The sequence below is a fragment of the Sphaeramia orbicularis genome, chromosome 1 (genome assembly GCF_902148855.1).
Source record: "Sphaeramia orbicularis chromosome 1, fSphaOr1.1, whole genome shotgun sequence".
In the NCBI taxonomy this organism is placed as follows: Eukaryota; Metazoa; Chordata; class Actinopteri; order Kurtiformes; family Apogonidae; genus Sphaeramia; species Sphaeramia orbicularis.
In genome coordinates, this window is record NC_043957.1 from 30,752,553 (window position 1) to 30,779,169 (window position 26,617).

Genomic DNA, 26,617 nt, shown 5'->3' on the forward strand with positions numbered 1-26,617 from the left:
CAAACAGCACCGGCGAGCAGGCACGCACAGCATCCACAGCAATCACAACGCAGCGCGTAAAAGGGAGGCGGGACGGGGGCGCGCCGCGTGCAGAGTCAGCGCTCCTGTTCATCTAGTGTCACAGAAGAAGAAGGGAGCCCATGAGGCAGGGGAAATAGTATTCTACAACGGCTTTGCGAGAGAGGAAAAGGGTTTTATTGATTTTTATTGACAAGAGTGAGATTTAAACCAGGACTTTATGCTTACTGAGTTAAGTGTACATTTCCAGAGGGATCCTTTCACCTGCATGCGTCTCAGTGTGATGACGTTTTCATATCAGTGCGTGTCCTGCTCCTAACCCTTAAACATCTCCAACTATGTTTGCAGTGACTTTTATTTACGATGTTTTATAACATCCTATGCATTGTGCCTTTTTTTGTGAAAATCAGACATTTTCCTATAATTAATTTGCTGTCGAGTTCATAAAAGCTCCGAGTAAATCCATCAGAAAGGAGAAAACTGAAAAAAACGTTGCTTTTTCAACAAAATATGTAATTTAATAATATGTAATATGGTTTCCAGTGACTGTTTAGGTCTTTAAGGGTTAAGGCTCATCATACAGGTCACACAGATTGTCCATCAGCTCTTCTATCAGTGCATACACCTGAAAGATCAAAATATTACAATTAGAAAAGTTATGTCACAATGAATATTTAAAACCTCCAATGAAAATGATCTGTCAACTTCACTGCTTGGCCTAAAAACAAACAAAAAAAATTATCACATTTATTTTCATCCCTAGTTGCTTTAATTTTTGGTGAAGATCATGTATTGATGATGGAGAGTCAGACTGTTGTGTAAAGTCTTCTCATCATATTCATAAAGATTCTCAATGTGGCTCAGGTCTGGAGTCTGTGGTGGCCAGTCCATGTGTGAAAATGATATCTCCTGCTCTATAAACCATATGTCACATTTTGAGTGTAATTATATATCCCAAAATTGAGTTTCAGGGACATAATGGTTTTACCCCAAACGCCACCGCTGCCAGATCCGCTGCCACCAGATATGTTTGGAATTCTTCTCCCTTGATAACCAACATAGGGGACCCCTAGTGGAAGAACCCTATCGATTTTACCTTCTCTATGAGTATTATAAGTCATCCAAGTGAGGGCACTTTAGTTGAAAATCAGTTTTTTGGGGCATAAATCAAGCAATAATAGACCAAGTGAGATAAAATTTGGTTCATATTGATTGTTGTCCATTTTCTCGTTAGGGTTAGGATTGACATAGGGTTGCATTGAGATTTCTGCACCAAATTTACACAAAGACAATCTAATCTAAATTATAGGGCAGCAACTTTCAACAGAATCTACTATGTTTGGCCGAGGAGTATTAAAAGTACACAGCACTTTATGTTTTAAGACTGTCTTTTGAATGTCTAGGTACTGGAGGACGTCATCTTGATCTCTGGGAAACATTGATGGTATTTTTCATTATTTTGGGACATTTTCAATCCAAAAAATTTTTTGATAATTAAAAAATGGGTCAGCGTATTAATCAACATGAATATTAGTTGCCGCTCTACTTGTGTTGAATAAAAATTTGAGTCCAATTTGTTTTTTCTAAAAATGTTAAAGACAGATGTTAGTGACATTCAGTCCTCCACCTTTATCATTGATTATCTGCTGGCCACTAAATATTTCCTCCATGACTACAAGTCCACTTTCTCTCTTCATGGCTTCATGTTTCTACATTACAGTTGTAAAACTTTTGTGATGTCACAATCCTGCTGCTAGGTCTGACACTTAATTTCAGATTTTTGCCAAGAACAGAGATGGTGGGAACAGCAGTTAAATGTGAGAAAATATGTCACATTCTGTACAAACATCACCATGAACAGTCAGACTCTGATATTACAGTGAACGAACGCTGGAAAATACTTGTTTTGAATGAAGGGAGGAGGCCACTTGGAAAACAATGAAATGACTAACCTTTTGGCGCAGGAGTCTTGGGTAAATGTCCTTCATCTTTGAATCTACACTTTGGTCATCAGAGCACTGTTGAATCATGCTCTGGTGATGTACATCTGTTACTGAGCCTGTATCTTTTCCTCGTTTTTCCTCACTGTGTCCCTTCTTTCTGATCTCCTGCACAGGTACAACATGGACAGAAAAGAGTAGCAAGCACAAGAGAGATGTCAATGCAATTTCTTTGTGGGTCATGATAAATGAATTCATGCATAACACTTAGTTTAACTAAAAATAATGCAAGTATTTTATGCAGTTCTACACTCTTAGAACCCAGAGACAAATATACTTTTTATTCCATGCCTTTAGTTACTTTTCAGATCGCATTTTCTATACCCAGCGTAAATTACAACTTCAAAATGTGCTGATTTTGGTTGTTTATGATAGATGAAAGAATGGCCTCTATAGAGTTGAACAGTCGCCTCAATCTTAAGACAAATTTATCTCTAAAATCCTTGTGGATTTGCTGAAAGCTGAAAGTTAATATATCTTCTTTAGCTGTAGAGCTAATGGAAAATTGACTTTTTAGAGATGCATGCTTCTCACAAGACCTCAACGTCAAACATGCACAACAGTAAAACCCAGAATACATGTTCTTGCATCAGTAACATGAATCCAGAAACATACAGTATGATAGTTGCCTTTTTACTGCACAACTACTTTTATTTGCAGTTAAGTGACTTTAAGCTTTTGAATGAAGAACTCTTACTTGTAGTTGACTTTCCCTGTGTGGTATTCGTACTATTACTCAAATAAAGGATCTGAATGACATCCTGTGTCATAAACAGCAGCCTAATGAATATGTCAGATATTTTAATATATTGGATGTCCTGTACTGTTTTCAAGTACCGTATAGCTCATATATGTATCACAGATGGCTTGGACCAGCACAGGTGCTATTATTTCACATTTGGCACACAGTTGGAGAGCAGGTGCACATTATCACACAGTATTCTGTTACCATGGTGCTCTGTGAGTAATAGACTGTACCTTATCTATGACTCAACCATTACAGAGCAAAGAAAACCACTCAACAAAATATTTAGTCATAAGGACAACACTGCTTCTCTGGTCTATTACTGAAGTTAAGATTATGCCCTGTCGCCATTTATAGCCGACAGTGGAGACGTGTCAAAACATGAGATGTATTGCGATAGACTCTCAAGCAGAACATTATTTATTGGCAATCAGTGAGCCCCAAGGTCACAGTAGCCCTGACAAACTTAAAACAACACAGTCAGTTTTGTCATTTGACTTTACATTCCCAAAACTGATAGTGTGTAGTTACAAAAATTGCGATTTGAGACAGGTACAACGCAGTCACAGCGGATATAATGAGGATGAGCACATGGTGAATGGAAACAGGAAAACAGTCTGTATTGAAATGAATGGGTACCAAAATCTCTATGTTTTGTTTTGTTTTGTTTTTTTTCATTTTTTCTTTTTGCTTGTTAGCTCACCTAGTCAGTCACTTTCCAAAAACATGAATGCACAGCACCATATTCTGTTTCCATGGTACTAAAACAACTTTGGCAGGTGAAAAACACAGAAAAAAGATTGCATTTGTTGGGAAGACGTCAAGAAATGTAGAATGTGCACATTAGCCACAACACCCATGCTGTCATGTATGTATACTTTTGATTTTCAATAGATTACAGATCTCCACCCCCCACCCCGTTATAATGTAATAAATAATTTAACTATTTTACTTATTATGTTTGATTAGCTAGATTAATTTTTCTTCTGAAACTGTTAGACCTACAAAACCAAAACCTCCCAAAATCATGAATTCAGACTTAGCAGTGTAAACTTTACAACAGAACTACTGCTTTAACTACTTTTATTAACAATTGTTAAATATAACTTGAATTCAGTCTACATCACTAATAATACTGACAATTCTATGTTGAATAAATGACTAATATTTTGATGTTAAAGTGCACCCACCGAAATGAATAATGAGGATGTGTATCAAAAACAACAAACTCTGAAAGCAGTACAGAAACAGAACATGTTTCTCAATGCATTCTTCAGATAATGGGATTACGTCGTTAAAAGGACATGTCGCCATTTGACCATGAAAAAGTAGGTCAAGGTGACCTATTTTCAAAAAGGTTCTGCTCCATGATAAGATGCATCCACAGTAAAAATTTGGTGCAGATATCTCAATGCATTATTCAGATAATGCGATTACGTCATTGAAAAGACATGTCACATGACACAATAAGCTGATAGAACGGATATATTTTGTTGTGCTTTATTTCTTATCTGTTCATCTACTTGCTGTTGTATCTTTTTTGTATTTTAAAATTATAAAATGCCACATATGAGTTTCTCTGCTTAGTACGTCAGGTAAACATCAACCAGGTTTGATCCCATCCTCACAGTTACTTTTAAGTATTTTAATTAAAGCGAGTACACCTGTTTTTCTTTATATATTTATATGTAAAGTGAGACAACCTCTTTGTAATCACTAACACTTTGATTTGTAACTTGCAATTACATTTACTCTGTATCTAGTTGCTCTCAATCACTACATAGATTTGCTTGAATCAGTATGTATCATTTATTTAAAAAGTGACCCTAATGCTTCTACAGTTACATTTGGTGGCATGATATCTGCTTTAGTATGAACCAGACCAGTGGAGGTAGGCTGATTCTATGGAGGCAGTACATAGTAACAAGACAACAGTAGCCGGTTGAATTGCAGATCAGTTAATGATTCAGCATCAACCTGGTGGCAACCGTGAGTCATGACTGATCAGTTGAGTGTGCTCTGATACCATGTAGGCGTATGGTCTTAAAAAACACTGTACTCCATTCATGATCATTTAGAATAAGTGCTATTCAGAGGCTTTGTACTTGCATGTCTTATAATTGGTATGCGTTGCTATGCATTGTCTCTGAAACAGATGTAGTTTACCTCAGTTGACTTGGATTCTCCTTTGCTGTCATCCTTGACTCTGGATCTTGCCATGCTCCTTCCCTCCTTAACAGGTGTTCCTCGCTTTTTGTCACTCTTGTCAGTTTTACTTGTACTGTCGGCCATATCTGTAATAACAGAGTGGGCTGGGTGAATACAATTTCATCCATGTTTCTGTAAGGTCTGTGTGTTAACATATACAGCCGGCATATCTGTGAGACCCAGTTGGCCAGTCATAAGAAAGTTAAAACTTCTGGGGTTAAATTTAGAGCTGGTTGAGGATTAGGCTGTGTTATAATAATAACATTTTTTTTTTTTTTTTACAATGATATGGCTTTTATTCGAAAATATTCAATGATGTCATTGAAAAGTGAAAAAATGTTGAACCAACATCTGCAGGATCTCTGCAAATATTGTATATTTGAAATGTTTAACTGTTGAACACAAGATGTTTCCTGCTTTTCCAAAATGTCATTTTTCAGTGTTGGAGCAGTGATAGCTTGAGGTTTTCACAAAACAAGTAGACATTGCTAGATAATATTATAAAATACTAGTTTCTAATTGGCCCCAAACTTTGCGATTATGACATCACTACTTTCAACTATGCATCTTAAATTCAGATTCAAAGGGACACTCAATGTGCAGAGACAACGTCCTGATTGGGAAAATCTCACAAAGGCCAGAATCCAAACATGTTTGTGTGTTTACTTGTCTTTGTATAGTTTCATGGACAAATCTTAATATTAATCTCTATTTGGAAGTAGGGCTGTGTGATTTTTCTTTACATAGTCAGTTAAAATACAACACTATGAAACACGTTTCAGTTTTTTTTTTTTTTTTTTTTATTCAATGCTACTAATAAATATTTTAACGTTAAACATTCATTCATTCATTATCTGAACCTGCTTTATCCTCACTAGGGTCACAGGGGTTGCTTGGAGCCTATCCCAGCAACTTTAACATTAAACAAATGTTTTCAAATGTGTTTCATTATTTTGAAAGTTATACTTCTAGAATCCTTGAGTGGTTCACCATATGGGAAATGTTTACCATGTTTGGCCAACAAATAATAGTGTAAACCAGAAAAATACCATCTTGTCTCAACTTTTGCTCAGGACTCTTTAGACTGATCCTGATTTGACATTTACCATGACGACATTTCAGCTGGTTCTCACCAGAGTCTGATATTATGGATTCATCCTTTTTGTCCATCCATGTGTCCTTCTCTGAGAGACCCAGCAGGCGTCTCAAGTGCACAGCCTCAGTTTCCATCGTGTCCAGCTGTTTCCTCCACAGCTGCTTCCTGCAGGGGGCACCACACACCACCATAATAATGGGCTCACTGCACTACATGTGCAGATGTCTGAAAGATGTTATGGAAGAGATGATTCCTGCATTTACGTCTTACCATAGAGTTACTACTGTCGGAGGGTGATACTTGGGTAAAGGCTCTGAAAGCTGTAGAATGAGGGAGTTAAGCTGGGCCAGACCCTTCTCTCTGTTGAGGGAGGTGTGAGTTGACTCATCATCAGGTAGATCCAGTAAAACCTTAAGTGGAGGAACACATAAATATGCTGCCCATGCCTTGTTATTGTGTAACATTTTATGGACAAAAACAACCTAAAGGCTACACATGTTTTCTATCTACTTGTCAAATCTTCTTATTTCTGCTTCACCACAGTATGTCTGTACCTGCCGTAATGTATTGACACAGAGATCCCAGGAGGCTCCTGGGTTTGCTGCCTGCCATAGACTCTTTAGGCCATCCACAGGCTGCTCAGAGTACTGCATCTAAAACCATGAAAAGAGCTTAAGAGGCTATACCAGTGACTAGTGTTAACATGGGATAACAGACCTCTCATTAACAGTAATTGCAGATCCCTCTATGGTTAGTGTGACAGAAGGAATCACATTTACCCATTTCTTATGTGAAAAACCAACAGTGCCGTTATTATCTTAATATTCGGTGGTGATATATGTTACTATGGACACTTTCTCAATGGTCTGCCTTGTAGATGGATGATAATGATAACAAATCATACTATTTCTGTTTAAATGTTTAAATACTGTGGTGCTTTCCATCAGCCCAATGATTATTGTGAATTAGATGAAGAGACCTTTATTAATATCATAATTTTGTCCAGAGCAATTTTATCAGCCTCTCAGTGATGATAGAATGTGAGCAGTTAGGGCCTGTTATCCATTCATACATGGGGGAAAAACAGAGTAAAGTCAGGCTGGGAAGGGGCAGCCATAATGGGTAGATCACACTTTCAGTTATAAGCCAGTGAAATAAAAAACAGACATAAAGAAGGATAAGAATGGGACCATTAGGAGATAATCTCACACTAAATGGGGTGGTATGATTCAGTATGACATCTGAGATACAGCAGTGCATGAAATCAGGTCAGTCTAATAATGATGAGATATCTTACAAGCTACAAAATACTGCAACCATTGCAATCTACCCAAGGTGAGGCAGACATCAAAGATGCTTTGCTACAAGCAGCAATTACAGGACCTATGCTAACGTTGCAGAGAGAGGAAAAAAAAGAGGATGGAGCTCTTTAGAGCATCCACATTGTTGGAAACCCTTCTGCATCATCAGCAGGGATCTCAGGGTCAAAGGTGTTTCTCCCCTCAACCTGTACACCTGGTTGGGGGCAGGTGGGGCAGCAAAGACTAGTTAGGCTTCACCTGCAGAACGGTTCCAACTGTGGGCTCTCTGCAACCACAGCCATCTAGAGCTGGTCTCAGCTGCTGCAGTTATGTCCCTGGTGGCTTTCTTCAACACTTTAGGCTCTAGCTCAACCTTCTGGAGGAAGTAGCGCACCGATTTTGCTGGGAAACTGTGGCAGCTGACCTCGATGGGGAAGATGGTTGCATGCCACCCTTTTAAGACAGTCACACAATACATACAGTATGTTAACTGCATTATTTTACCCATGCAAGATTTACCTTGGGATTTTTGCACAGAAATTCTTGCTCTTCGGTCTTGTAGAGCTCTGCAGGAGAACTGGGTCTCTCAGGGGTGTGAATGCCTTGCACTATCTCTTCCACAATTGACCGACATATTTTTTCCGTTACAATCTTTTCTAGCCTCCTCTGTTTGAACACACACAGAAACATAAGTGTACAGAGAAAACATTTTTAAATTTTCTTTGTGACAAATTTCTAATAACGTGTTCTATTTATGTCTGTCTGTCTCATTTGCAGACACAGTAACTGTAACTGTACATCACCTCAAACAGCAGCCTCTCTTCTTCATATTTGTCCTCATATAGTGCCACTCCTCTCATTGTAACCTGTATGGAGGCTCCTTGTAGCAGCAGAGGATGGGTATTCAGTTGCCACAATTCAGTTTTTACACCAGGTTCCTCTGACTTAAAAATTATCTCCACTTTCTGGGTTTCACCTGGACTGATTACACCTGGACGGGAAGGGTAGAAAAAATGCAAAGTAGCATGGTGTATTTCATTAAAAGTTATGTGTGGCGTGATGTTTGCATGTACCAGGGGAGGGGTTGAAGTAGAAATACGTCCTCTTCCTCTTTTTTGACAGCAAGTGGGGAAGGTATTGTGGCAGTGGAATCTGCTGCCAGTTGTAGAAGATGGCTGTGCTTCCCTCATTGTGCAGCTCCATGTTGGACACACTTATTTGTCCCGTCAGGGACTCAAAGAACATTCTGGCACTGATTCCCACCTCTCCCTGATAAATTAATTTGGAGAATGAAGAAGTGATACAAACAAAATAAATAAATAAATAAATAAACAGGACGTGTAATGTACAAAAGCAAAGAAAACAAGTGGTGCCAGGCACAGCAAACCCCTCCCCTTTCATGTATCGTAGCTTATTTTAGCATTGATCCAGCTGATGCCATCATGTCTATGTGTGTGCTGATGTCTGCATATAAATTTTTACTATATATGTGCCAAGTTTTAAGTAAATTGAAACAAAATTGATGTGTTTATAGACATTTGAAATTTCGGCCTTTATAAGTGAATGGGAGGAAAAAAAAAATTAAATCATAAAAAAAATAGAACTTTGACCTACTTTTCCCAAATGTAACCACATATATTCTGGGTCACTGGCAATCTATAAACCCAGTTTGGTATAAATTCAACCAACAGTTTTGCTGCTACAGACATTTGAAATTCCGCCCATTATGAGTTAATGGGGGAAAAAAAAAGATTTCAAAAATTCATAAAAAATGTGAACTTTGACATACTTTTCCCAACATGTAATCAGACCTATTCTGGGTCACTGGCAATATATAAACCCAATTTGGTATGAATTGAAGCGATAGTTTTGCTGCTAGAGTGTTAACAACAAACAAAAACAATGCCCAGACTTCTCTAGGTTTTTGGGCTGCTTACCTGCTATGCTGTATGCTGTTTCTATTTTCTCATAAACAGACATAACCTGGCCCAAAAAATTTACTCTCTAATATTTAGCTTTAGCCTTTAGCTTTGTTTATATAATAATAACTGTGGCATTGTTTCAGTAAGCTTATGCAATATCACAATTTTACAGTTACATTTTGGACAGATAATGTTGTGGAACCTAGACCTGACCAACTGAAGCAATCCCAGATCAAACACTGCCCCCAAAGGCAGTCTGTAGGCACTAAGCATGATGGGTAGTCACTTCATCCACCTCTGTTCTCACCTCAAAGGATCCGTCACTCTGGGCCAACCAGGACTCATCAGACCACATGACCTGTTTCCATTGAAATGCAGTCCAGTGTTTATACTCTCTATCAGACTGATGGTTGTTCAATAAATGAAAAGCTACTACCTGAATCAGTTAGAGTTAATGAATTTGTTACAGCTAAAACATATTTATCATTGCAGTAATTATCCAGTGGAAGGATGTGAGCTATTTGCTAGTTAAATGCAGGTGGAAACTTCGTGGCTGGACAGTGTATGTTCTTACTGAAATGTTGATAAAACATCTCAAAGAGTTCCAGTTCCACAAACAATAGATGGCCTCCACTTTCAAAAAGCTTGTTTCCAGGGAAAAAACAAACTTCTCAGGTGTCTTTTGTCTCCAGAATTGTAGAGAAATCTCAGCAAAGTTTTCTGTTTCTTCATCTTCAGTGGTATTTAAGTCTATATAATCATGGGGAAACTCTTATTTATTAATATAAATAAGATCTATTACATTTAGCCCATTAAACCCTTTATCCCTACACAAATTAATTGAAATAACTCTGTACCTGATGTGTGGTAGAGTTTCCAGTCCAGGTAGCAAGCTTACCACAGAACCTCAAGGCTGGAATATGCATAACCTCTGGCTGAACATCATCGTCTGTCTGCAGATCACTGTGGACAACATTGAGACAACTGTGCAGTTCAGACTGAGACTTTTAGACAACCCCTGAATCAGTCGGATTAGGGAGTGGCTTCTCAGAGAAACACCATCCATGAGCTGAATTTCAAAGTTTATCACCTGGAAGCTGCTTCTTTACATTTACTCTCTACTATTTAAGATTAGGAAGTGACTGAAGCTATCCACAATTCTGGAATAGAAAATATGTCATGTAATATTTCTTCAGAGTTAATAGCACATACTTAAACATGTTTTTTGAGCTGTAAGCCATATTACTGTACAGTGATGAACTATACTGATGCTGGTGTTAACCCTTTCATGCATGAATTGTGAGAACCTTAGTCAAGATTTTTTTCTTCAGTGTTTTTATTCCTCCTTAGGCATGAAAAAAACAATGCGATCGAGGTTTTTTTTTTTTCTATGGAGTTACAAAAATATCCATGCATTTAATTTTTGAAGAAAAAGAAACATGTCTTTAAAACCCAATATCAGAAAGTGATATGGAAACAATGAAATAAAAACATTTTTAATGCTGCTAATCTGATGTCTTCTCACATTTTAACATATTCTAATGCTAGTAATTACTCACTTCATGGAGATAATATGCAAAAAAAACCTTCTTGTCTAACAAATAACAATTGATTTACACTCAAACATGTTACTGCAGATAACGTTTATCAAGAACAGCAAAGTTACAGTTATGGTCTGAATTACAGTGTATGGGATGGGTGCATCAGTGCCCACTGTGTTGGCTGATATGGAACTAAAACAAGAAAACCCATTAATGTACAAGAGAACAGCTGGAGAATAACTGTCCACTGGAGTGACCTATGCATGAAAGGGTTAATATGTCAAAAATCTTAAAATTTATATACAAAAAAAATGTATCTCATATATTTATACAGGTCAACACACCACTTCCTGTTTCAGATCAACCTGAACCTCCTTGTGAGGCCAGTGCCGACATAAAGTCAAAAGTGGGGCTTTTTTTTTCTCCAAATCCTGCAGTAAGTAGGGTTAGGTTTACAGCAGTGGTAAAGTCACACAGTTGGATAAATGATTTGTGCTAATGGTTAATAGCTAAGAAACAATATATGCAGGTAGTGCAAAAAGCTATTTCTTACAGTTTCTCCTTCTCCTTTTGCTGCTTGTCCTCTTTTTCCTTGTTCACTATGGGGCTGCAATGTGGCTTACCACAGCCAATTACCTCCAGTCTTTCTATGTCCTGCAATCAAAGTGACACAGACTGGGTCAGGATCACATGTCCATCTTTATCCTGTTGTTTAAAATAATACTGCAATTCTTTTCACTTCAACAGCATCATGTCAAGTCCAGGTGCATCAAGAAAATTGCAGCCAGACAGGGCCCATTAAAGGATGATAATGAAACCTGCTATAGGACAGTGTAAGATATAAGTAAATATGAGAAGTAAACAATGAAAATCCAGAGGGTTTCCACCTGTATACAAGATGCATGTTTTATTCTTGTAGCTCTTTTCTTGTACCTTTCCACATTTCATATGTATTATCAAGGATTAATTCTCTTCCTTCAACCCACAGCAGCTTTTCTCTCCCTTAGCAACCTGTCCCTATCGCACGTATGTCACACAAAGCTATGAGCTGCTGACAGGACAGTCTGTCTCTGTCAGTGAGTTTTGGAACCAGAGGGTACTTCAGACCTCAGATTACCAAAGCGTCACATTAGCTGCTATAAAGTCAGAACATACTGATACCATTTTTACCCCTCAGCCAACTTCTGGCCAAAGGGGTATTCTAATCGTTTTGTTGTCTGTCCATCTGTCCATTCAATGACATAATAGCATTATCTGAAGAATGCAATGAGATATCGGCACCATATTTGTACTATGGATGCATCTTGATATGGAGCAGAAGCATATTGAAAACAGATCACCTTGACTTACTTTTTTAAGAACCAGTGGCTTTGTGCCTTGTGCAGTTATAATATTTTATAATATCTGAGTACTTTCAAATATGTATGTAATATGTTTTACATGAAGACAATCTAAATTATAGGGCAGTAACTTTCAACAGAATCTTACAGTATATTTGGCTGAGGGGTATTAAAAGTCCAGAGCACGTTATGTTAACTTTTGCCATTGGTCAAAATGTATATCTGCCAGTGTGAGGAAAAAGAGAGTGAAAGAGAGAATGAAGCAAATTAATCTGAATCTGAATAAACCTTTTATGTAATGAGTGCCTGTTATTTGGATGTTAATCAAAGTAAATGGGAACTGGCTGTAACAAGAGGTGCACATTTGTGTGTCTATGTGCTGCCTATCCCTGCTGATTGAGTCATTGTAATGCACAGAGACCACTTTTTCAGGTTTGGTCCATTTTTATGAGACCTGAACAATGTAGTTTTTATGTCAGGACACACTCCAGATTTCATAACCTTCTCTGAGCAAGCATGTACTATGTGTGAAAAGACATAAGGACTTGTTATGCATTTGTGTACAGCATGTACATTTACAAGCAATAAAATAATCATTAAATGCCTGGAAGCTGTTTGTGAACACTTTATTGCATTTGTGCATCTGTGTTGGTGGTCATGTATGTATGTGTGTGTGTGTGCGTGTGCGTGTGTGTGTGTGCGTGCGTGCGTGTGTGTGTGTGTGTGTGTGTGTGTGTGTGCGTGCGTGCGTGCATGTGTGACTGTGCTTGTCTGCCTGTTTTGTGGACGTGGTTTGCTCCTTGGACAGAAAATCCAGAACAGTGTGCCCTAGGCTGAATGATAACAGGCTGTTTTTAAAGATACAGTTCGACTATAAGCAGCAAGTGGCTCCAGAAGGTAGAGACAGAGTGTCCTGTGGGTGCGACTGGCCTCAGTGGGCTGTGGGGAAAGATAACGAATGGTCCAATAACACAGTTAGATGTAGTGAAATAAAAGACATGCAATCTAGATTTGTACTGTATGTAATCAATAAAGAAAGAAAGAGTTGTTGTTGAAGTTATAGTGTGAACCAGAGGTATTATAGACCCCAGTTTTTATCTAGTCATGCAAGTTGGTTTTTTATTTCAGTGTAGTTATAGGCACTATTTACGTTAATGAGCTGACAAGATGTAATTTAGATTACTCTTATCTGTAATTGTCACTTTTTAGGAATTATAACAAAAGCTTAACCTTCTAAAGAAGGCACAAAAAAGGTAAAAAAGAAAGCTGCACCACCACATCAAATAAAACCATTATTCATTAAAGGTCTCATATTAGACAAAGCCATTTTATTTAATTACTTGAGCATATCTTATGGAAACATATTCCTACCAAGTTGAAAAATTTTAAATTGAGCACTATCACGTTATATCAAGAAAAGTGTCCTGTCATAACCAGATACTGATCAGTTTTTATTTTTATTTTTCCCACCAGTACATTTCCATAAGATCTTGTAATTTGCATCCAGAGATATATTAAAAGTTCAACTTTAAATAGTATGCATTCAAGCCAGAATGAAACTGCATCTACAAGGAACTTTTTCAGCGCACCAAAAAACTTTGAAACAAACTGCCACACATAATGGCATATAAAACCCCAGTTTCTTGGACAAATTTAGGAGGAAGCAAAACAATTTCCAGAATTGTATTTTATGTATTTTTTATGTTGTTTTTTTTTGTTTTTTTTATTTCTTATTTTCCATTAACTCTCATACATCTGAGACATGGTAATATTCTGTGTGATTTTGATCTTAAAGTTTAAAACACATAAACATGTTATTGAAGTTTTAAATGGAATTATATGAGAGAACTAGGATGAAGCCCTTCCCTGCTGAACTCTGGATGGTTAAGAAGCTTCTGTGGGAAACGACTGTGTGACAAGAAAAAGCATAGAGAATATTCTAAATATAGTGCACACTTATATATATATTGATTTTAGCAGTGGTGGACCATCAGGGCTAACAAGTCCTTCTCTGCTGGCATAAACATCGAAACCTTGACCTACATTTACAACCTAAATTCTTATGGTTGTTCCATGAAATTTTTTAAATTTATTCTCAATAGGCGATTCTCTTCATTTCTTAGTGTTTCTCTTGGCTGCACTGCTTCCAGTATGTATATGTGGATGTAACATATTTGGTCCAATCAGATTTCAGTCTCTATGTGTCGCCAGGGTTACTCTAATCTGCCCTGGATCTTCAGAATGAGTAGTGAAGGCTCCATGTAACTTAAACTGTATTGCAACGGGACTGCTTCTTTAATCAATCAGATTTCAATCTCACCTCACAGGTCCAGCTAGCTGGACCCCAGTGTCGTCAGCATTTATCCATCCTCTGATTGGATGGTGAGAGCAAAACTCATGTGATACAGCTTTGGCAATATTCTTTTTGATTCATGTCAAAATAGCTCATTCTAATTGAATTGAATTGCACTATTAATACATTTGAGGTAGAATTTTTATGCCCACAATGGCTGAAGGAGGAGAGGAAAATGATTTGGTCTCAGACTTACTTAAAAATCCATTTTCAAGGCAGACTTTTCTAGAAAAGCTGGACATTATGAGGAGACACTACGCTAGCTGGACAAGCGGACATTCTCAGTCCTCAAGAAAATAGAAACTTATGTCTGGAATACGACTGAACAGAGGAGGCTCTCAGCCTTGGCCTCCATGGACATAGAAAAGGACTTATTAATAGAACTGAAACACACAGATCACCTCTATGACAGAGGCCTTGAGGTTTTCCTGCAGAAAGAAAGGAGGTAGGATTTTCTATATAAATAATGAACATCTCTGGTGGGTAGGCTATGATGTTTTTTCTTTAAATTTTGTATGTTTTTATCATGTTATTAGATTAATATTAATTCTGAACTGCTCCAGATGACGTATATGGTCCAGTTGTGGTTGTAGTGTAGAGGTCTGGAGTTGTCTTAACTGGCTTTCTTGCTTTAGTAATAATGGAATACACCCTCAATACGCCAAATGCCCATGCCTTTATATTTTGCATTTTTTGTAAAGTATTGATGGTTTTTATAATTGTAACGTCATAGTGGTGGAATTAAAAGGCGGTTTAAGTCGAGTAAGTCCCCACTGAAGGCCCTGGTACCAAATGCATGACCCACCACTGGATTTTAGATGGATCTTACTCAAATCCTTACACTAACCATTTTAAAACCTCATATAGTTCTGCTTCAAAGTCTTTGTCATATGGATGAACATAAACAACTCAAGTGACACATCCACACCTACACATTGAGACACCGATCACCACACTCCCAGCTACTTTCTGACTTTGTAGTACTTTGCAGAATCAAGCGGTGGGTAGAGTTCGAGTGAGAATTATTTACAGATTAACTGAAAGAAACACAAGAACATTTGCCCTACCGGTTTTTTGATGTCCATGTTCTGTACAACTTCACCATACTCTTGGCATTGGTGCTTCGGGTATGCTTTCTTGTCCCAAGTCCGAGATGCAGGACGCACTGTATCACTGTGAATGAGTCCTTGGAGATGACAAAAAAAAAATCATGTTATTTCTCATCAAAGGCAGAAACGTTCTCCTAGGTGTTCACTATTATCATTTATTTCATTCAGTAGAAAACCCCAGTCAAAAGAAAGGATGTCAAGCCCATAGGTGAAGGGAAGAACCAGGACACAGTGGAGGTGTCTGTGTGTACCTGATTCCTGATGAATGCTGCGTGGCTGTCCGATCCATGTGACGGGTTCCCGTATGCCCTGCTCTGTTTTAGTCAGTGTAGCTGTGATGCCACTCATTTCATCCCCATAACGCTGGGGAAGACTCCAAAACTCGCTACAAACGCGATAACCCTTCAACACATATGAAGAGCAATAATTAAAAAAAACAAAGATGAGTATACCAGGAGAAATGATACTCTGACAAATGAATGAAAACACTTGATAAATAAAATGGAATATCATACATATCCAGAGTGGATGAGAGGCGTGGCTTCCCTCTGCTCCTGAGTTTGTCTGAAACTGTTAGCTTGATTCATCAGTAGATTTTCAACTGGCCTGTGCAGTAAGCCTTGATAAAGGTGAGAAGAGCCACAAATAAAAAGACAAAAAGGAAATGAAAACATTGGTGCAGATTGATCTCTTTTTAGAGCTGATTTCTGTGATCAATGACATTAACATTTTTAGTTTGAGTTGTAATATCATGCATTGCATGAAAAGAGAAAAATTTCCCCAAGAGGTAAAGCCTTCTGGACCTTAACTTTCTCTAAAAGTGAGTGGTCAAAAGCATGGACAATATCATATAAATACTGTATTACAAAAAAAATTAGATTAATACATCTCAACATTTTATATAATGTATATCCCTCCGATGCTATTTTATCTTGATTTTCTGACATTGAAGAAATGTGTAACGTTTGTCATTCATATCCTGAAACTACTTTACACTTATTCTTTCTTTGTGTGCACTCTTCCGACTTCTGCTCTAAAATTGAAAACTATATCATATCTAAAAGTAATGAAAATATAGCTATATCATCTCAAAATGTACTTACATATTTTGAACATGACATTCGTAATTTAGAATTTATTGTTAATCTGATTATTTTATTTGGAAAATTTCATATACACAAAAATAAATATGCCAAAACATGCCCAAATTTTAAAGTTTTACTGACTGAATTTGAAAAATATATTAAATCATTGGAATTTATCTTTAACAAAAAAAGCACTAACAGTCTGGCAGTTTATAAGAAATTCTTTAAAATGGACTGAACTTACTCTCTGATGTATTTATTTATTTTTCTTAGATTTGTATATTTTAAGTTTTTTTTAGGGACCGAGCCGAAAGGTAAGGCCCTCTCACACAGTGAGAGGCCTTGCCTGCAAGCAAGGCCCTATTGTTTTTCGTTCGTTATGATATTATTATTATTATTCACACACCACTTTGACCTTGATTTTGACCCCCTAAACATGCTCGAAAACTCACCAAATTTGGCACACATGTCAGGCCTGGCGAAAAATTTGATAAAATGAAAAAATTAACCCAGTAGGTGCCACAATGGGCTCTCTAGCGCCACCTATGTGAAAAAAAACGGAAACAGGCCTAGTGGCCAGTAGGAATGTTGTAGAGACATGAAACCAGTGCCATAATATTTGTTGGATCAAGCAGTACAAATGATACACAGATGCCTCTATCCTAACTCCAACAGGAAGTTTGCAATTTGCCTTTCAAAATAAAATTTTTAAAACTAACTCCGATGACACCGTTTGTCGTATTGACTTCTAAATAGTGCCAAAAGATACAGTGAAATGTCCTTAATAAAACGATTTCACACCTTTTCCATAACTGTCTTAGTCTTTTTTTTTTACAAGCCTGCAAAGTTGCGATGTTTGGAACTCATTTTTCACTTTGGAGTTTTTCCCCACATGTGACATATCTACGCGTTCACGGGACTCAGCACAACTCTAACATCCAAAAATTTTTGAGATAGGATGTATGGTTATTGATTTATAACAATTTGTTTCTTTTCATACTTTTTCCACTTTAGATTGCCATTTGACCCCCTTCACATGCTCCAAAACTCACCAAATTTGCCATGTATGTCATGGCTGGTGAACACTTTCATACAATATCAAAATTAACCCCTTGCGTGCCAAAATGGACTCTGTAGCGCCACCTATGTACTAAAAAACACACAAAATCGGCCCTAGCGGCCAGTAGGAATGTCACAGAAACATGAAACAAATACCAAAATGTTGGTCTGATTGAGCCCGACAAATCATACACTGACACTCATGAGCTAACTCCAACAGGAAGTTGGCAATCTGCCTTTGAAAGTTACTCTACGTTTCTGCAATTACTACTCAGTCATTCCAGACTTTTGAATAAAAAGTTATACCTATTCCCACAAGTCTGCAGAATCCAAAAGTGAAAGAATTTTTCAGATACGACCTACGGTTATGGAATTATGGCGATTTTTTGAAGACTATGTTTACTTTCATTTTTAACAATGACAAAGTCCCTATAAAACTCTTCCTGGTGCACAGCTATATGTGTCTGTCCTTAGTGCAGTGGTTCATGTAGCTACCTATGGAACAAGAGGATCTGGGTTCAAGTCCCAGACAACCCAAACTTTTTTTTTCTTTCTCCATCTTAAAACAGGTTTTACTGCATTGTATTTTGGATATTGGAAATTTTGCACACATTCAAAAGTACACGGAGTACATTTTTTCAAAATAAAACCCCAAATACCAATAATACAAAATTTCTATTACATAACTTCTTTTCATTTTTATGATCAAACGCTCAACTGTTTGTACAATGTTTCTTCATTCAAAAGTACTCTTTCTCACAGACACACATGCTCAGACAATAGGGTTTTTCCAAAATAAAAGCCTTAAATGTGGTAAATCATCACTTTAATGCTCAATTATTCATACAATTTCAATTCATTTTTCTAACTGATTCTTCCTCTCACATACAAAACAAATGCACATACACACAGTAGGTTTTCCAAAATAAAAGTCTCATTTTAAAGGTGATGGTGGTTTCAGCAGAGGGTCGCTGGTGTTCTGTACAGATGTAAGGAGGACGGACACTAAAGGGTGGGAACTGGTATGGGGACGGAGTGGTGTGAGAGGAGCTGATGTGTGGACGGTCACAGGAGGCGGATCGCGGGGGAGGCGGATCGCCCGGTGCGAGGTCCCGCCCAATGCTGCTTGCAGCTTTAATTTATTATTATTATTTGTCTATTCTTCTTTATGTTTCTAAGTCTTTGCATTGTTTTAATTTTTTTGTTTAGATGCTTTTTCCCCTCTGACATCTTGATGTTTGTTCAAAATTTCTCTGTTTTGTGTACCAATACATTTTTAATAAATTTGAAAAAAAAAAAAAAAAAAAACTACAGTGGATTTCTGTACTCTCTTACCAGATAAAAAATCCTGCTGCTGTCTGCGCTGCCTCATATGCACCTGCCAGTGCTCCAAGGCATTAGCTTGAGTATTTCTCTGGCCTGAAGGAATCTTAAGCTCATCCTCAACATTCCCTCGTTTTCCTGAGGTTTTAAAAAAGTGATCACTCTGTTCCTTTGGTATTCGTTTCAGCAGCTGCATAATGAAGTGAGTGTATGAGAAACAAGAAATGAGGTCAAAAATATTTGGAGGATACTAAACATTATAGGAAAAATTAAATTTAGATGATGAATGATCATTTCACATGTTCCAATTTGCTTGAAAAATGTTTACTTCTGTCTCTCCTTTGGCCTCAAGGTAGTTTCTAAACTCCTCCAAACTTCCTAAGATGCTGTGAGGCAGAATCATCCCTTTGTCATCAAACTGAAACCAATCTGGGCCTACAGAGGTAAGAATGGGCAAGGATCAAGATTGTGCCTGAGTGGTGTGACAAGAACTATCGGAGTAAACCCAACCTGTGTAGTCCAGAGGCTGACAGCTGGTGTCAGTGCAAACTTTATCAGCTGGCTTCACTGGTTTTTGAACATCCTTAGGCTGATTGGATATTGGAATCTACAGTTATAAATCAAAGCTGGTTACACATACAAAAGCTTATCATTATTATTATTAAGAAGAAGAAGTAAAAGAAGAAGAAGAACAAAACCAACAACAACAACAAGAATTTTGTGAAAAGCTGATTTCCCATTAGCAATAAATAGTATGGATAGATAAAGTAGATTTACTTTTCTGAGTCCCTCTGAGCAAGTGTCCAGGGCCTGGATATTCAAGCCTGTAGAAGTATTGAGCGTGGGCTGGTTATTATGCAGGGACAAATCCACCTGTGATTTTCCATTCCTCATCTCTGAAACAAGATTATGATTATGGTTGGATTGGTGCTCCTTTACAGTCTGTGTGATGAAGAACTGAAAATAGATTTTTATAATGAAGATTTTGTTGCTCCCCGGCATTAAAGTGGAAATAAATAACAACATAAGTTAAATCAACAAGCAAGCGTTGATATCAGACTGACTATTGGCCCAAAATTTCACATTTGATGCAAATGTGAGTTACAATGAATTTGAGAATTCCTGCATAATGCCATCTTGCTCCCACAGTAAGTACAAGAATTTCTCTCTCATACTCTACATCATCAACATCCAACAATTTGATTAAACTGCCCACGGTTGTTTCACTTCTCTTCACACTTTTATTCACAGATTCTTTGACAGACAGGTATGTTTTTCATTGTAGATGTTGTGGGGAAAAAACTGCCATTCACTGAGAGAAAAACGTGACATAAAGGAATTCAAACCACATTTCCACTCCAAGGTATATATATAAAGAATGTAAAGTGCATTGAACTAATCACTAAATCACTCATGTTTAAGAATGAAACTATACGCTAGGCTATTTCTTCATTAGTATTTTGACAGTGCTGTGGTTTAGCCACAGCTTCCAGATCTCTAAATCCACCTGCTCTGACAATTTTATACCAAATTCATGAACATAGTGAAAGAAAAGCTTGTCAGCCAATCCCATTTAATCTCCATGATGGTCTAGCCACATGTTGTCTGCTAGCAGCCTTTTAAACAGAATCACAGATCAACTAGCCTTATATACTTAAGAGTCAAACTGTGCATCGTTGTGCTTAATTCTGCTCCCTGCCAAAAATTGCATCCCCAGCCATGATGTAGTGTGATGTAGTTTTGGGCAGTGTCTGTTTTTATGGTTATATCTTTTTGTGTGTTGTGTACCTAAGATTTAACATTTTTGAAAGTTTTATATAGCCTACAATTTGCACATTCTTTAGTATTAAACAGATAAAAAACATAACTGTAGTATCTTACAATATTATTAATTACTTAAATGCCACAGCTATGATGATGTTAAGTGAGTGTTTTTCAACCTTGGGGTCAGGACCCCACGTGGGGTATCCTGGAATGCAAATGGGGTTGCCTGAAATTTGTAGTAATTGATAAAACAAAAAAAAAACAAACAAAAAACTTACTACTACTAAAAATATATGGTGAGTTGAGCAAGACAATCCCAATCCATAAAAGACATGACAAACTGTGAAGCTGAAACTGAAGCACTGTGGTACTGTTTATCTTTCAAATGTTCATTGTGGTCAGTTTCAGATGCTGCAGCTCTTTCAGAATTCATAGTTTGAGTCAATGTTTGTTCAGTATTCATTGTCAGCCTTGTAAATCCAAGCTGGACTGACTGTACATATCCTGACCACGGAAAATCAAATTCTCACTTTGTGCAGTAATCTACACCTGGCTTTTCTGCCTCCGTCCATAATAATATACATTATATAGACTAAATGTCATCTAAAATTAACGTTTATTTGTAACATAGTATAGCAAACTATTACATGATCAAAAACAAATTAATTTTAGCAAAGAAATTCTGTTTTGAATGTCTGGGGTCACCAGATATTTGTGATGCTAAAATGGGGTCAAAAAAGGTTGGGAACCACTGTGTTAAGAGGTTGAATAATTCCTAATTCCATACCCTACAGTCAGAAAGGAGAAAGATTAATGAGCCAGGGTGACCAAAAAGCATTTCTCTACAAGTTGTGACAAAGTGAAGTTGATGCACATTGTCCTTTTCATGGCTGACTTAGAGAGAGGGGAGCAGTTTTCGGTAGGGAGTAGAATTCGGCACAACACCTGTTAACACCCCTGATCCAATTTATCTGGATTGTAAGCAGCAGAAAGCATCAAAGTTGACCGTCTGGTGCTTGTAACTGACCTGGATATCTCAGAGTCCTTAACTCCGTCTTCTCAAACCCACTGCAGCTCATTTGGTCGTTGGTATTCGTCAAACTGTCGCCGTTTTGCTGATGCAGCCCTCGGTCTGCTATGCTAGCAAGTTAGGATGCACTGAATTTTAATGGAACTATTTCCCTGTTAATCCGCCTGTCGCTTTGAGTGGTGTGTCGAAAAAACAGACAGTTGAAAAAGTCGCAGAAGTTCAAAAACCCCGTTTCTGTGAGGTTTTCTTTTGTTAAAAAACCACTACCCTCCGTCTGTTCAGGGCTGTAGTGTTACCATGGCAACGGACGCTTCACCACCACGAGCAGCTTTCTTTACTTGTTTCCTTCCTTCTTGGTTTGGTCTTTCGATAAAATACTAAATAAATAAATAAAATGAAATAGAATAAAATAAATAAATAAATAAATAAATAAATAAATAAATAAATAAGCTGTTTTGCACTGCTGTTGGTTAACTGTAAGTAAGTAAATTTTATTTATAGAGCACTTTTCACGGACAGAGTCACAAAGTGCTTCACAGTGCAAAGTACACATAAACAGTACAAATAAAATGCAACTAAAATACCAGTAAAACACAATAAAATACAATTAAAATACAGTTAAAATATGATAAATACATAAAATGCAATCAGTTTGTAGCAGCCCTGAGTCAGTTGGGAAATGCAAAAGCCTGCTTGAACAGGAGTGTTTTGAGGTGTTTTTTAAAAACTCTCTACAGAGTCCACGGACTGTAAGTGTAGAGGCAGGTCATTCCAAAGAAGCGGTGCTACAGCTTTAAAAGACCTGTCACCCCGTGTGCTAAAACAGATGCGAGGAACCATCAGCAGGTGCTGCCCTGCACTGTCCATCAGAATAATAATAAGAAGAAGAACGTATCTGTAAATGCAGTCTATTTAGGCTATCATATTTTCATATTTGCATTAGGAATAACTCAGTGCTGACCGAGGTAAAATCATGCTTTTTTCCTCTATCTCTTTTAATTCCAGACTCCAACGCCTTCACACTTCTTTTTAAGGAAAACTCATCATCTTCGGGTTTTAGGGTTTTATTCAATCAGATTTACATGCATTTTCATTGGGGTGACAGGTCAAAATCATACTAGCCTATTTGAGCCCATTCTTATTCTTTTTGATCTCCTTTTAATTGCATAGCGTTTATTGCTAAGGTGAGAGAGAAAAACAGCATGTCAGTTTTCTGTAGGCCTGTCATGTGCATTTAGGTAATTGACAGAAAAAAAAACATAAAAAACTTGGAATCTTTTGACTAATCTTGCAGAGTATAGCCAGTATCAGATAGAACAGTATGAACAGTAAGAATAGATAGGCACAGTGAGAATGGAACTTATGTCCAGACAAAGATTATTATTTTTTCTTTTTGCCTTTCTGTGTCATCTAAATTGTGGCGGCTTCAAATGTTACTAAGTACAGAGGGATATGCGTTAGGTTTTTCCAAAGCATGGTCCTGAACGGTTCTTGCCAATCAGCGTGACGCGGATGATCCACGGGGCTGAGCACAGTCTATATAAAGACAGCTGACATCAGCACCAAACACAGGCTCAGTGGCATATAAAGCGGACCACAGACTCTGCCCACACTGCTGAGCCCACAGACGTCCTTTAGTGATGGAGCTAAGCAGCTTCTCCCCGGGTTCTCGGACCACATCCATCCCTGTCCGACAACTCTACTGCTCCACCCTTGATACGAACCAGTTTCACGGTAATCGGGATGGGCACTCCGCCGGTTCCTCCAAGGTCTTATTGGCGTACAAAAACGCATCTCAGCACCTGAGTTCTTCGGGAATTAAAGCGAGCTTGGGGATGCTGAAAGTGGCCACGTCTCATTGGAAACAGGAGAAGAAGACGCGCTCAGAGGGTGCAGTAAGACAGTCGGCCACTACCAACAGCATCCACCCCTGTAAGAGGTCCCCCCTGGATCAGCTGGCAGCTCTGGTTCTCCAAGGTCAGTCCAGACACCGAGAGATTGGCCTGGGACACCGTCAAGATCCAGTTGACACAACAAAGCCACAGAACTGTAAGCGCTTGGTGGTGCTGGGTGCGCCACGGGTGGGCAAAACTTCCATCCTGAGAAGATACCTTAGGGATGGATTTGTGGATGAGTACAAGCCCACCACTGAAGATTTCCTCAGGAAACTGTTCCGTATCCGAGGGGAGACGTATCAGATTGATATCCTGGATGCGTCCAGAGAAAGGGACTTCCCAGCCAAGCGGCGGCTGTCCATCCTCACTGGTGCGTATTGGCACAATTACTTCTCATGAGTTGTGTGAATTATTGCATTTTTTCCTCACTTTTTTTGCTTTATCTTATGCTATGGATCAAGTTTTGTGACCTTAATAAATCTTGAATGATATTACAGTGAAGGTGATTTTCATACATACAAGAAATTGAAATTGAAGACTTGATGAATAAACACTCGTTTAGAACATCATGTCCTTTTATTTTTGTGTTTTAACATAACTGCAAAATTACATATATAAGGAAGAGCATATCCTAATGATATATCTTCATTTTCATATTTTCACAGGAGACATTTTCCTCCTGGTATTCAGCCTGGATGACCGGAGCTCTTTTGAAGAGGTGTGCGCCCTGCGCTCGGAGATCCTGACTGCTAAATCCAAACTGGCCAAGTCCTCTGTGCCAGAGGAGTGCGCCCAGCCGCAGATCCCCCTGGTGGTGTGCGCAAACAAAGTGGACCTCCTCGAGTCTGAGAGAGAAGTGTCTCATGCAGAGGTGCTCCGAGCTCTGGGGGATGACTGTGCGTACTTTGAAACATCTGCCAAGGACAGCACTAATCTGGAGACAGTCTTCGAAACTTTGGCCAGGCGAGGCGGGCTTCCGACTGAAACCGGTCCGTCTCAGCACCGCAAAGTCTCCCTCCGTTCGTACCAGGCGATGCGGTCTGGACGTGTGCTGGGAAAGGAGCCCCAGAGGTTGGGCCGAGATGACCCCTGCGGAGCCCTGTACCCACTGGCCCGTCGGCCGAGCTTCAGCACAGATCTGAGACAGGTCATCGGGCCACATTCCACCCCAAAATCCAGCAAAGCTCTAGAAAAATGTCAAATTCAGTGAGAGGCAAACGAGAAACACAGTGATTCAAGGTTTTACAGAGGAAATTCAACAATGCGTATTTTACTGATGCAATCATGTTGTGAAATTATACGCATGCTGATTTGTTTTTCAAATAAAAGCTTTTTTTTTTCCATTGCTCGTGGTTTTCTCCTTGTTACAGTCAGTATGTGACAAATCCAAAGGTGTTTTGACTGGTGACACAACTCAAGTGGGAAGATGTTGAGTCAGTTGTTTATTTGAACGTTGCATAACCTGTATTCACAAATCTAATAGATGGCAACTCTTTTCCTCGCCCACTTTTTTCCTGTGTGCCTGAATGAGTGAGTGTGAGTGTGTTTGTGTGGAGTAGTGGAGTCCACAGGCTGACGCACACACACATTCTGAGCAATCACATTTAAGCAGAGGATTCCAGTTGGCGTCTACTCCCTATCCACTGACATTGAATTTCAACTTGCAAGACAATGTTTGTTCCAAAGAATTGAATCCAAAGCATAAAGACTAGTCTGGAAAAGACTAAAACATAATATGTACTACTTCAAAACAGATTTATCGATATAACTATGCATAAGAAAATGACAAATTACAAGAGAAGTGATTACTTTGATTTCTTTTTTTTTATTATTATTGTTTGTTTTTACTTATTTTCATTGTACTTTTTCAGATTAAATAAGATTCATGGTAAGAGTGCAGCTATGGACTAGTTTCCACCATTTTCAGACTATTCATAAATCACCTTTAAAAATGAAAGAAAGAGTAGAATCTGTGATCAGGGTAGGTGTATGAAGTGAAGCTTTGCTGAATAGCCTGACTCATGTTGCAGTGCAGTAAGTGAAGGTCTGTTTGCTGTAGCTGTGTTTCCATGGGTACTGCCTCTGTGTTCATTGTGAGAATCAGAAACATTTCACTCAGGCTTTACCTTCACAATCACAACAAACTTCATGTGATGTGTTACCAGTAGCCCTTTTTTACACATATCTGTAAGAGAGATAATACTACATCTTAGTGCTGTGTTAAATTGCTCAATAGCACCTTCCATAAATCATCACCTGAATAAGATGACAAAATAATTTTTCCAAAATTTCTTTGTAAATTAGTCATGAAAATTGCACTATTTGCTACTCCAGTGATCATATCTGTATATTTTATTGAAAGCTAGATATGTTTAATTGTTTTCTTTTACTGGAGCTTGAGCTGGGTGCTCTTGTAAAGACATGCAGTATGATTCTGTGACTCATGATGCCTGAAAAGCCACAGAGAAAGGTTAGAGAGGATAAGAAGAGATTTAGAGACCACATAATAAAACAGTTCCAAATAAGACCACTTGCTGGACTTGTGGGTCCAGGAGAGATCTGGACTCCTCGATTACAAAACCATGATGTTGCATTAGATTCAGTATTTAACATTAACTTAAATATACAAAGTCTTCTCTGTAAAAGATTGTTTGGATGAGGGCATATGCTGCTCTAAGTTTTGTATATATTTTTCAACAGTGATGGTACCTTTCCAAATGTACAAGCTACCTGTTAAATAGGGACTAATACAGGCCTGTGAACTGAATGCTGAAAATAAGGTGGATGGTCCCTCTTCTCTTTAGTCCAGAGGATGCAGTTTCCATAGT

The 26,617-nt window shown here is 38.1% G+C and overlaps 2 protein-coding genes across 2 annotated transcripts; one reads left to right on the forward strand and one right to left on the reverse strand.

The window, feature by feature from the left end:
- Positions 1–551: 551 nt before the first annotated feature.
- On the reverse strand, positions 552–19,994 carry mycbpap (mycbp associated protein). The gene is made up of 18 exons (XM_030131690.1): positions 19,878–19,994; positions 19,611–19,707; positions 19,429–19,535; positions 19,113–19,290; positions 16,149–16,252; positions 15,885–16,035; positions 15,592–15,710; positions 11,385–11,485; positions 10,148–10,253; positions 8,442–8,637; positions 8,172–8,359; positions 7,888–8,034; positions 6,622–6,720; positions 6,338–6,477; positions 6,105–6,232; positions 4,930–5,057; positions 1,971–2,126; positions 552–643 (listed from the first exon to the last, which is right to left on the reverse strand). Exons 1-18 carry the CDS (start codon positions 19,992–19,994, stop codon positions 584–586), a joined length of 2,322 nt encoding a protein of 773 aa, XP_029987550.1. The 3' UTR covers positions 552–583.
- A 3,492-nt stretch (positions 19,995–23,486) lies between these two features.
- rasd2b (RASD family member 2b) lies at positions 23,487–25,191 on the forward strand. The gene is made up of 2 exons (XM_030139611.1): positions 23,487–24,159; positions 24,455–25,191. The coding sequence occupies exons 1-2, from the start codon at positions 23,535–23,537 to the stop codon at positions 24,997–24,999; spliced, it is 1,170 nt and encodes a 389-aa protein (XP_029995471.1). The 5' UTR covers positions 23,487–23,534; the 3' UTR covers positions 25,000–25,191.
- The last annotated feature ends 1,426 nt before the right edge of the window (positions 25,192–26,617 follow it).